Source organism: Clytia hemisphaerica, unplaced genomic scaffold (genome assembly GCF_902728285.1).
Source record: "Clytia hemisphaerica strain Z4C2 unplaced genomic scaffold, Clytia hemisphaerica genome assembly, whole genome shotgun sequence".
Taxonomy (NCBI): Eukaryota; Metazoa; Cnidaria; class Hydrozoa; order Leptothecata; family Clytiidae; genus Clytia; species Clytia hemisphaerica.
In genome coordinates, this window is record NW_027104280.1 from 275,066 (window position 1) to 288,190 (window position 13,125).

At 37.0% G+C, this 13,125-nt stretch overlaps 1 protein-coding gene across 1 annotated transcript in view; it reads left to right on the plus strand.

Moving 5' to 3' along the window:
- Positions 1-13,125, plus strand: part of LOC136816968 (serine-rich adhesin for platelets-like) — a 29,427-nt gene that overhangs the window by 3,380 nt on the left and 12,922 nt on the right. The window contains exons 2-13 of the mRNA XM_067073312.1: positions 6,641-6,882; positions 7,251-7,431; positions 8,281-8,481; positions 8,900-8,929; positions 9,133-9,581; positions 9,932-10,079; positions 10,330-10,899; positions 11,131-11,307; positions 11,674-11,767; positions 12,018-12,307; positions 12,563-12,691; positions 12,864-12,941. Coding sequence (XP_066929413.1) covers positions 6,641-6,882; positions 7,251-7,431; positions 8,281-8,481; positions 8,900-8,929; positions 9,133-9,581; positions 9,932-10,079; positions 10,330-10,899; positions 11,131-11,307; positions 11,674-11,767; positions 12,018-12,307; positions 12,563-12,691; positions 12,864-12,941 — 2,589 coding nt within the window. The remainder of the gene's footprint in view (positions 1-6,640; positions 6,883-7,250; positions 7,432-8,280; positions 8,482-8,899; positions 8,930-9,132; positions 9,582-9,931; positions 10,080-10,329; positions 10,900-11,130; positions 11,308-11,673; positions 11,768-12,017; positions 12,308-12,562; positions 12,692-12,863; positions 12,942-13,125) is intronic.

A 13,125-nucleotide genomic window follows, 5' to 3' on the forward strand; every position in this document is an offset into this window, starting at 1 on the left:
TTTCCAAACATAAAACTTATTAGGCGATATCTCAGGGTTCAAATGATTTAACACGTCTCTTACTATCACCCGCTAAGTACTTTTGATGAGTTTGCCAAGAAATTAAGCGATTTTGTCGGAGGCTATCAGACTGCTTAGCAAATGACAAATTATTCAAAACATCGATCTTTGTTTAGTGGTGTTAATCCCCTCCTAGCTTTTCTTATCCCGTTTCAAAATATCAGACTCTTTCTTTCTCCGTTTTACTGAAGTTATTAAGCCGTTGAAGAATTTCAGATTTTTCTCTCTCCCCGGTGATTTTCCATGTTTTTGAGTGTTTCTTGTCATCTAACAGCCTTTCATATATTTACAGTTCTAAAAAGGGCTTGTTTTGCTTCAAGGGAGAAAATCTCTGTACAACCTGAAGTGTAGTACGAATAAGTGTTTTGTGCCCCTTTTGGTAGAATGCCCTATTCCGATGATTCGTGATACACGTTTTTTATAAGAATATAAGGCTTCGATGAACAAAATGTTAAGAACAAACTAAGAACGTTTTAAGACTTCACGGACTCTAAACACACCCAATTTCTTAGGAAAATGCGGCCAAAATATTCAAAAATGGTGAAATAGGAACATTTTAAAAATATTTATAAGCTAAGGATCATCGGCTTCAAAAATTCTGGATGGTTCTTGTAGAAAGTAAATCAAAAATCGTTCAATCTTTCGATTAACACGCTAAGAATAAAATAACATACTTCAAGTTGGCGGAATCATATCAGTTGATTTGGAAAGAGCTACCTATAAGACCTGTCATCATACTTGCATTGGGCTTTTAAATTTAAATATGGGGGGGGGTTAGGATATAACATTTTTTGGAAATTTATCCCCTGGACAGCATGTTTAACTCCCCGGACAAGCATTAGTTGACCCCATGGACAATCAAAATAACCCTCAAACAGAGCAAAAATACCCCCAAAAATATCTACAAACATTTTGTAGATTTTTCACTACATCCCCCCCCCCCCCCCCGGACACTAAATAGTCCACCCCCAATGTACGGAAATTTTCTATAAAAGCCCATTCCCACTAGATAGGAATAGGGACCAGGCTTAGTAATTTTAAAGATGATGTTTGTCCATTGAGAAATAATTATACTAAAATCTTAATTCCTTCATCGTAAAACTCTTACAGTGTAGAGTGTACCAAGGTGCAGCGTGTATTTCACATTAACCTTATTTTCTTTTCAAAATAAATCATAGTCTGAGCTGCCATTTTTTCCTTAAAGCACGATCGTGATTAGATAGTTCTCTATAATGAAGATTGAATCATCAAGGTGTATACAGAAGAGGTATTGTGAATGATGTCATCACAAACTTCCAGACATAGATTGTCATTGATACACAAATACTTGTCATGAATGCGTGAAATTTTATGCGTTAACTTGAAAGGGAACTATTTTGACGAATTTTGTTATTAACTCTTCAAGATAAAAAATAAATTAGTTCCAACAAACATCATTTTTAGGAATTTGGCAAAACTTTCCAAATTAATGTAATACAGAGGATTATCTGAAAATTCCGAGTTTTTGTTCACCCACCTGCAAGACCCTGGCATATAAGAACATAAGGCATCGATATTAGAACAGGTTAAGAACATTTTAAGGCTTTGTGGACTCAAAAACACCCTATTTCTTAGGAAAATGGTCAAAAATACTCAAAAAATGGCGAAAATAAGAACATTTAAAGGCTTCAAAAACTTTGGATGTTTTTATAAAAAAAACGTGTATCGTCATGCTCTGCATTTTCAAAGTCTTATATTTAGAGAAACTCTCCTCGATGACAGGATAGATAACTGAACTACGGGAGAAAAGAGTAGTTTTAGGGGAAATATAATTCACTAGAATTGTAATCCATGACTTATCGTTTGTCCCCTGTCTGCATTACATAAATTTTGTAATCTGTTTTGTAATCGCATCAAATCAAAAAAGCTTTAAGTTCATTTTTTCGAAAATTGAGTTATGACCATACCGTTGCTTTACACCCGCCAATTTTTATCGATGTTTTGGCTTAAATCCGTTAAAAACCAACCTAAAGAGGCCTAGTTTTAAGATTTTAGAAAAATAAAAATTTTATTTTCAGGGTAAAAAAGCTTTAAGTTTAAGTCACATCAGTTTAGGGCAAAAAAGTCCAGCGTGGAAACAATTTTTTTTAACACAAAAATATTTCAAATGTGAATGGCTTTTCAGGATTTAAGGAAAAATAGTTTATAGTCGATTTTCTCACAACTACAAAAATAGACTTAAAGCTTTTTTATTTTGATGCGCGACTAAATATATGGTTGACGCACTAATACTAGGGTCTGTTGACCGATTATGGACCCGTCATGCTTTTTGACTGTATGTTTTGTATTTGACGTGTAAAGGGCGGGGCGTACGGGGTTTGCGATTTCCGAAATACCGAATAATTTTGCTAAAATTTCCGAAATTCTGTAAAAAAATACTTCCGATACCGATTTCTTTGGGAATTTTTCTCGTTTTGACTAATTTTTCATCAAATTTGATTTTCTTTGTATGAATTCCGAAAAAGGGGGATAAAAACTTTATAATACTGAAAATCCGAAGCAGAAATTCATGGGTTTCCGATACCGAAACAATTTCAGCATTTCGAAATATCGAAGAGATTTTGCCCGATTTCCGAAGATCCCAAGAGAAAAGGGTTGTTTCCGCAATTCCGAAATACCGTACGCCCCCACTGTAAACTGCAAAAGCGCATTACATGTGTCTTTCAGGTTCACTTTTATCAAAGAAGTCACTCAACAAATCGAATCTAATTTTATGTGAAATTATTTGTTTGTTTGATAAACTGTAACTGCTTTCGTTTGCTTAATGTTTCTATTTCGGTTAAAGTGCTGGGATTTTAGATTGACCTGCTGTTTCCTTCTTTTTTGAAATGTCGGAGATTCCGGTGAATATCGTTGAGTGTGAAAATATAAGAAAACCAAAACATATTCTTCATCCTCGCTACCACCGAAAGGGCTTATGATGCGATCAGCTCACCTTATCAGCCAAAACTTAGTCAGCCTTAATTTTAGTCGGCCTTAATTTTTAGTCGGCCTAAATTTTAGTCACCTCGTCAAAATTTACTAATATATAATGAATAAAAGCGGACGAAATAATGAATTGTAGCAGACGTAATGATGTGGTATTCAAAAAAGTTGGTTAAGGAAGGCTTAATTATAAACTTTTAATTTGGCCCAAATTTTTAGTCGGCCCTAATTTTAGTCACCAAGCCAAAATTTAGTCACTTAGGGCCGACTAAGTTTTGGCCGATAAGGTATCTCATTTCGGCGGGTGACGGCCGGTGACGGCTAGTTCTTCAGTTTAACTTTCTAATCAGCTCCTTGGCCGTCACAAGTATTAGCATATTAACGAGTCTGTATTCTTAGTGACGGTGAAGGTCTTTAAGTGGTCTCTTTTCCTCAGAAAGCCTTGCCGATGATGAAACAAGCCACATGAAACATGGAAGATATTCCCTTGCCAGCACCCAAACTTTTGATCTAAGAGACCGATAACCAAATCCATCGTTTTGTGAGTAATATATCAGGAATGCTTCATGTATCAATACTTCCTTGAATAAACACTTCAAAATTCTCTCTCCCTGCTATCATATTATCTGACATCCTACCCTAGACGCTAAAACTATTCTCAATTTTTCATCTTCGCTGCTGACCCTGGGTATTTAAATAATGGAAGTTTGAATCTCGGACGTTCGAATCCAGTCCCTTAAAGACCCTTTGTAGATGGTTTCCTTGCCATTTATATCCTTCAAGGTATCGGTTTGTGATATAATTTGATACAAATTCTTTAAACATTTTCAAACGACGGATTTGGATGACAGTTACAGGAAGCTGAGGAAAGAGTACCTCTGTTGGTTTTTGTGATTTTCTTTTCCTTATGATAAATCTAAAATAGGACATACTGCTCAACAAGCAACACGCTATCTTTTCAACTTTGCGGAATTGTAACTTCAGCAAGTTCGCAGAATGATGGGTTTAAGATGTTGAAATTAAAAAAAAAATCAAATTTCAATGGTTTCAGAGAATTTAGAATTCGAGATTTGGTTCTTATAACTATGGTATTTTTTGGTATTTTTCTTATGGTCTGGGTTTTATGACGACATGAAGAAAAAAGAAAGGAAAATCGACCTTAGTCCCCAACAAAAACATTTGCTCGAGACGCAGAAAAAAAGGAAAAAGTTCCAAAAATAAGGTCATGGCTTTTACAGGATTTATTTTGTGGCTATTAAGAATCCTTTAAGTTGCGTCACCTCAGTGTGTCCGGCATTGAGAGATATATCAGCAACAAGCTTTGTTGCTTCCTTTGTTGAGTCCGTATTTCGCATTGTCCGGATAACTTTAGAGCAAATATTTCATGGTTCAGCTTTCCGGAAGAAAAATATGCCATCATTATTTTTGTAACTTTTTTTTCCTTTTTTTTATTTTTCTTCATAACTTATATGAGCCGACTGTAGTCTACTTTGTACTTTCAGAAAAGTTAATTCTTTTACTGCTTCTGGTTTTGAAGACCAGAAGTTTTAAGAAAATTTCACAATGTGGAAGGAGTTTTGGTGGTTCCTGCTGACAGGTGTTCTTTGGAAACAATTCGGTAAGGAGACATATTCAACATCACTCATTTCTGCTCCATGAATTTATTTTTAGTTACCGAAAGCATCGGTAGTTAACTGCGTTAGGTCAAATTATTTGATCTCTTGGAAATTTTGGCTTAAAATATCCACAACGAGTTACTTTATCTCTCGAAACATAGTCAAACGTAATTTTCGTGCTTCAAATCACGATAAACTTCCAACATGAATATTACTGGATTGATAAATTTAGTTCTATTTTCTGATTTTAGTTGCATTTGGGGGTAAAGACCATAATGGAGTCAAACCATTTACAAGATGAAAATAAAATAAGGTTTTTCAGACGACTATTAGAAAAGTACAAGTTTTAAGAAAGTCCAAGGGTCTTATCTACTCAAAATTACTTCATATTATTAAAGCCAATCCAGTGGTTTTAGTCTTTAAGTCTTGACGCTAATAGTGTTTGTGATGTTGCTTTTAGAACATAAATATGTTTTCAGATGAAATATTCCGTTTTTCGAATTTCGTTCTCGTTCATAGAGTTAATGTTTTGATAATTTTGATACTAATAGGCCATTGGGGTTTATATACTTTCCCTCATATACGCCAGTACGCAGACAGGCGAAGAATCCTGAATATTTGTGAAAATCTGAGGGACTTGGGAAGTATGCAAACAGAAATGTGGAGATCTATCCTCAGGAGGGAAGTAACTTTTTAAAGAAACCTTAATATAAAGGCTACAGCATTATAATTCCAACAACTTCTTCGCCTTGTTCCTACCTATTCTTTTCAGCTCTATAAAAGTTTGTAAAGTGATTTTTTAATGATATCCCATAACTCGCGTTTGATAGTTAAAACACACATAGACACAGTTTAAACCCAAACCCAACATCTTTTGAAAGGATTATGATTATTGTGGCGCGCTCTCTCTATGTATTACAAAAAGTTTCTAACTACTAAGAAAAACAACCAACTTTTTCTAACATTGGGTTTTCCTTTCAATGTTTGTTTTGATTCATAACTTTCTTTTTGAGGGGATAATTTGAATATCTTTTTGTCTGAAGGACATTTCCATACAGTTCCCACGTATTCGAGACTTTCCAAGTGCTGAGTGTCTGTGGGCTGGCCCTGTGTGTCATGTACTTCCATGAACTTGTCGGATATAATCCAAACATTTTTTGCAGACATCTGACTAAGACAATAGAAATTACCAAACCAAAGATAAAAGAATCCACTAGTGATCGGCCAGTGGTTTTCCCATTTGCAAAAGTCGCTCTTTGCGTCCGGAATAGCGATTATATTTTAATGCACTACATACTTTATCGGGGAAAACTTCGTCGGGGAAAAGTGACAAAATTTTTGCCAAGTGACGAATTTTTTTCCCCGACGAAGTTTTCCCAGATAAGGTACCACATTTGAAACTGTTTAGCGCAATGCTGTTAACAGTAAAATCCAAATAAGCCCTCCGTTAAGCAAACGGAATATTTAGGGGGTTAAGGGTGGTGAGTGGCGTCCTCTCCACCTTTGACCACATACTTGTTGTGTCTTAAAGCGGGAAATCACTTTTTAAGTGCTCATTTGAGAATACTCACAGTTGAAACGAAGATACTTAGTCTTGAGATGTCTCCTTAAAACTACTTTAATTTAATCAAAAAATGTGATAGGATTACCACAGGGCTTGCATAAGTATTTTGATCATTTCAAGCCATGTGTTTTTAGGGGGGAGGGGTAATGACCCGAAACGTCTAATAGTGATACTTTCTGAACGATTTAAAAATATAGAAAGGAGATGCACCTCTACGCTGACAAAGTCGAATAAACAATAGAATTCTCAAAATTTGTGCTTTATTTGTATACTCAATTTGTGCTCCCACGGTGCCGAAAGGGGAGAAAGTCGTTCTTTCTTTTGTGTGTAAGAAATGTAAGTAATGCTGTGTAAGAAAATTGCAGGAGGTATATTAAAAGATGTTCTTTAATGTCAATTAGTCCTTAATGTGTCATCTTCCTTTATTTCTCTTCAGGACAAACGGACAGTGCGACGTGTGCAGCGCCTGTAGATCTTATTTTCCTGATTGATGGATCGGCGTCAATTGGTGATGATTTTACACGACAATTCACTTTAATAGACAATGTGGTGGACCACTTCGGTGGTGTCTCCAAGTCGGTACACGCGGCGGTGGTTGTCATAGGGACTACTGCTAGCGTTGAAATTCGTTTGAAAGACTTTGAGGATAATGAGGAATTCCAACAAGCTGTTCAAAAGGTGAATAAGTTTTTTGCGTGCTTAACTCGAATCAATTGTATATTTATGAGACTCTCTGAACTTTGGAACTCGTAAAAATCGTATTGCCAGGAATCGTTGGGCTTCAGTACACTTTTGTTTCAATGTACATTCTGTTAGCCTCGGATAGATTTTGAAATCACCAAGCTGCCATTCCAGAATTAGGGGTACGTTACGTCGAGCTCTTTTTTGACTGCCATCCACGCACCATTTCATAGCACCCATAGAGGCGGTTCAATCGGGCATAGACATTGACAATTTTTCAGAATGGTTCAGAAACCTTGCTTCTTTGTATCGATTAAAGATTTTGTCAACTTTCAATTTACTATTTTATTTTATTTCTACTCCAGATACAATATCCTAAAGGCGCGACACGTATTGATCTGGCCTTGATCGAAACAGAACGCGACGTCGCACGTCAACTACGTCCGAACGTCCCCAAAGTATTGATTCTAATGACAGATGGCGTACAGACCGAAGCGATCGGCGCCAAGAAGCCGAGAAGTGTTATGAGTCGCTTGGTGTCTGCAGGTAAGTTGTTATCAATCGTTGACAATATATTATTGCACTTTGCAGTGGGCTTAAATTAGATCCAAAATAGTAACCTCGCCTCCCCTCAGAGCAATGTTGACGGGGAAAGAAGTATCGCTTGGCTGGTCTTTTTTGCGCCCGACAATAATGTCTAGGGGACCTGGGGGAGAGGGGAAATTTCAAGGTACTGTGTCTTAGTTAATGTCAAGGATTTTGTTTATTTGATCGTCTACTGTAACATTGCTGTGACTTTAAGAAAGAATCCCTAAAGTACTTTACATAAAATACTTTCACACTTTCTCCATTTCCTTGTCAAAACAGGAAACGTGAATAGAAAAACCTTAGGTTCACTTAGAGGTATTAAGTGTCAAATTATTCCTTGAGATTTACGAGTGAGTGTTGTCTTTAACGAGGGGTGTCAATCTTAAGGCTAACGTTTCTAGAGGTATTATCGTGGATTAGATTTTTCAAGGTGTTAATACCATGGAATATGTGCGTATGGAAACCCTATATCATGGGATTAATAACACATTTCTGCAGTGACCTAGACTAAGATGAAAAATTTTCAACTTTCACAAAAAATCACCCAAACAGTTGATCTACATCTTTCAAAGTAGGAACTTTTTAATTGTGTTGAGTTGGATTATTAAGCATCCCATTTTTTCACTATACTGTAGAAAGTACTTCCCCGCAAGTTCATTCATAAAAATATTTAAATATGCTCCTATTGACCATCTTCAAAAGCAACTATATCAATATTCTATCAGATCACAATACCAACAATTGAAACTCGGCCACGCCTTTTCACAAGAAATCCTTAGAATATGTTTTCACTTTCTTTCGTTGAAGGTCTGATGCCATTTGTGGTCGCGATCGGCACAGATGTGGATCGAGAGGAGCTGGAAACTTTGACAGTATGGGAAGCAATTATGCCTTCCAAATCAGCAAAGACAATCAATACGTTGTTTCAAGCTATGACTTCCAGTGAATTGACCAACCCCTTTTTCATGGGAGGAATTTCGTTATCGTTGTGTAATTATGCAAGACAATGTAAGTAATTATTGTTTTGAGCCTCATTTTCTTTAAGGATGGATTCTTTACTCAAACAATCCGTTGGCCTCAAGTCAGTTTTACAGGAATCTCTCACATAGTAGCTCCCATAAGTCCACAACCAAAGTGTACGCCGTTGAAATAGACCTTTTCATAAATCACTTGCCTCGTTTTGAAATTATCGCCATGGTGATTAACTCCCAGCAGATTTTATTAAAACTACTTCATATTCATAAAAGAATCATTTAATGTCTCAAGGAACATAATCACCATGGTAATCGTTTGAATACGAGGCAAGTGATGTTCGTGACGTAATTTATGAAAAGCTCTATTGGCCTTCCCCACATGGCATCCTCTGATCATACACATGGCCTTTGATCTCTGATCCTTCTTCACTCACTCATTTTATTTTTTTTAGATTTGGAAGAAAACAGCCATCTACCTTCCTGTAAGAAATTCAGACTTACTTTTTCTTGTTTGAAGAATATTTTTAAAACTATGTTTGCTTTTCGGGTAGTATATAAAATTGGCAAGACTTCTAAACTCTGATATCGAAATGCAACAGTATGACATGTATCTATCGTTTGCGTCGCTGCTTTTAAATGAAGCTTCGCTTCCACTCTTTCTAATTCCCCCTGATTTTTCTCACAGCCTTGGTGGAGGGCGGTAAATCGGCTTGGTCATGCGGAGTGAACATTGATATTGGTTTCATCCTCGACGCATCGGGAAGCATCCAATCACATTATGATGACTATTTAGCTATCATCCGTAAAACGGTCGAACATTTTCCGGTTGCTCATTACAGTTCACACATCGGTGTTGTTTCATTCAGCAACGATAAAACCCACGTGACTGGTCTCACAGATCACATGACAACAGATGAGTTCTTGAAATCCTTGCAAACTCTCCCCAGTCCCAAAGGAAATTCGCACATCGGGAGCGCATTGAAAGCATCTTACGATCAATTGTTCGCCACTTCAGAAGCACGTCAAAATGTTCCGAAAGTGATGGTGGTTTTGAGTGATGGCTTTAAGCAAGACGATACAGAAGAGAAGACTCCAGCACAAGTCGCCGATGAAATTGAAAGATATGGAGTCAAGGTAACCAGCTATCGGACAGGCTCTAATGTGTGGGAAAATTCGAGTGTGTTGCAACTGGTTTAGACGGCCCTCTTTTTGCCCTGCCTTCAACTTCTTTCAAATAAAGATTTTAACTTCAAACTTTTTGCCCATTTTCACGAGGGCTGAGGGTTTCCTGGCTAATTTTCTGCCTCCTCTAATATGATAGGTAGGGAAAAAAGAGTCTAAACATTTCAAGCATTTTGACGTCAAATTCTATTACATTCAGGGGAGTGGATATTTGGTTTTACTTTTAAAGTGCAACCTATTCGCCTCTGATTTTAAAATCTCGAAACATTATGCTGATTAAAACATTTTTTTTCTCTCGTTAGATTTACTCAGTAGTTGTGGGTGAAGATGTTCGCCTTTCAAGTCTTCGTTCATTGGTTGAAACAGATAACGATTTGTTCCATACAACAGCTGTTGACAACATGGATCTCTTCACTTCTTCCATTACAAGAATGATCTGTAACAATGCCAGTAAGTTCAAATCATTATCATAATCCGGACACTCTTTTCTTGCCAATGGTGGGTTTTCGTCGACTTGGACATTAAGCAGGGTTGGACAATAGTCTTAGAATTGAATTCAGAATACACATTGGGGAAAATAACCCGTAAAAGCTAAATTTCTAACGTGTTAGATACAGATCTGGCTTATTTCTCGCTTTTAACTGCCTTCCTTCAAAATCACTCAAAAAAGATATTTATGTTAATTATTTTCATTCTCCAGTGAAAGTGGCGGCCCGTCTCCAATACCCTATCAACATTGGTTACGTGTTGGATGGATCGGAAAGCATGAAAAATTATTTCGACTCTATGAAGGAGTTTTCACTCGCTTATTTCATTGAAGAAACTGGCAGTAATAACATTACCAATGTGGGAGTTGTGCTCTCCTCAGCGGAGCCTATTCTCGCCATCCCCATGTCCCCTCCGTCACCGAAAAGCAAATTTATCGACGGTTTTGACAACATGAAGTATCCTGGTAAAAAAGGAAGATTGGATTCAGCGTTAAAAATAGCGGGTGGTTCTTTGTTCCAACAAGACAAAGCGAATGAGATTCTAATTGTCATCACAGATGGAGTGCAGGTCGACCAACGTGAAGATTTGTTCGAACAATCACGTGAACTCCACCGCAGAGGTGTTTCTGTTTACGTCATCTCCATCGGAGAGATTTACGATTTTGAAGTGTTGAGGAATATCGCGGGTGACGAAAAACGCGTTCGTCTTTTGGAGTCTGGTGAAGAATTAACACGTGCGAAGTTTGTGAAAGAGTTTGCAGAATCTACTCGAGGAACACAAGGTTAGCCTTTTTGATGTTTTCTTTTTTAGGAATTTTTCCCGAATTATTAAAGTTCGATAGATAGAGTTGACTTTTCAAGTGGAAAGCCCAGTAATCTAGGACTTTTAGATAGTTATTCGCTGATGCTCGGAGCACTTCGCCATCGCTCCTTGACTTCCAAATCTCATGAATTGCCGCGAATACCAGAAACGTAACGACTTTAACTGAACAATACTTTCCAATTTTCTTTAGACCTTCGCCATCATGCCAAGCCTACAGAAGATGTCGACAAATGGCTTCCCTCCGTTTTCGGTATTTGGCAAGATTCAGGAAATGAATTTACCGGATACCTTCCGGATGTTGATGATGCGGTATTTCATTACGGACCTGCTCGTCTGTGGGCGTCTCCAGTACAACAGGATAAATATGGTGAGTGAAAACTTTTCTTTGATATTTTTGTGATAGTTCAGTAACTTTGGATCATTTAGTTAAAGGGAAGAACCAACTCTACTTTTCTTGTCATTAGGCGCATGCGCACAAATTTATTGTACTTCTTCTTCATTTGGATGTCACATGGTCATTGAAAAGACGTGTGTCTGATAGTTAATCGAGATTTTTTTGATAATTCGTAGCTCTAAAGACGGGTGACTGAGTTAGATGGTATGGTGGTTATCGGCATTAGGCTATGCTTACAATATTTCTGATTTGTTTGGAAGCCCACTCCACCATTGGAAGACAAGGAATGCTACAGTAATGTTAATTAATCTCCCAAAAATTTTCTCTCTTATTTTTCAGTGATCGAGTCAACAGTGACACCGAACAGTGATTCGGGACATGGAGCTTGTGGTCACGTGGTCAAGTACAAACGCGGAAGCAGTAAGAGCGAAAAGTAAGAGTTTATTTCTCATCCTTTTTTTTTGCTGATTGTTCTAGTTTTCCTTCAACAACAAAACAAATAAGTTGACTAGATTTGGAACGAGTCAGCGCCAAGTGAAATCTTTCTATAATGGAATCGAATTTAGCTTGTCTCTCTATAATTCGAACCCTCTTTGGAATGGCGTTCGAGTTATGGAATCTTGGTTGTAGAAGCTTTGACAGGAAGGTTTTGACAACATTTTCTTTCTCATCAACTATAATAGGATAGTGAAAGATGCTTGGGGTTTCTTCTTGTGGTCAAACCAGTTTGTTTACATCAGCTCTGACGGAACCGAAGGAAATCCACGTGTCAAATACCAATTCGATTCCGGCGAAAAATTGCATTTGAAATCGATCGTTGACGGCACCAAAGTGCAGATTCACATCAATGATAAGCTGGTAAGCGACTTCGAGATGACAGGAAAACTAGCCTCTTCAGAAACAGATAATTTGGTTGGTTTGTGGTGTCACAGGCTTATGGACTTCAAAGGAGCTGATTTCAAAGTATCACCATGTAAGTTTTCTTACTGTCCAAATCTATTTGTTTATGGACTTCTTAGACTGGAACTTATGTATTGAAACTTGTTATGTTGGAATTGTATTTGATGCTTGTAATACTGACTCCCTTCAAAAATCAATCAACTGGAGATATGGAGGGTGTCGTCAATTCTTCTCAAAAAAATAATTTCCGATCGTGAGTCTACATGTGTTTGACTCCAGTTTTCTTATAGTCGACCTTTCAAAAACAGAATCTTTTTTCGTCTTTTAGTGGCTGCTGATGACGTTTGCAGTACCAACAATGGAGGGTGTTCACAACTTTGTAACTCTTCACCTTACAGCTTCAGATGCTCTTGTCAACCAGGCTATCGTTTGCTAGACGATAAAAAGACCTGCGAAGGTGGATTTCATTTTTTTAAAGTGTCTTTATTTTGCTATCCAATCTTTGATTCGATGCGTTTTGATTTTATTGTCGTCAATTTTTTATTTTTTTTGTTAAGTTTCAAAGCCCTGGGAAGTCTCTCTTTTTAACCCTCAAACTTAACGAAATGTGTTATATCTTAACATTTCAGATATCAATGAATGTTTGGAAGAAAATGGAGGCTGTCCAAAGGAATGTTTCAATCGACCAGGATCCTTCTTGTGTGAACGTAAGTTAAAATAAATTTTTACAGATAGTAAATAACCTGCTATAAGACGAAACCTGTTCTATCAATTTTATAAAAAAGAATTTAGCCAAAATCTTAGAACAAAGTAAGAACAATCACAACTCCATTTCATACTTTTCTTAGAGTGTTGAATTAAAGCTAATCTTAAAATAATAAATCAATTAAT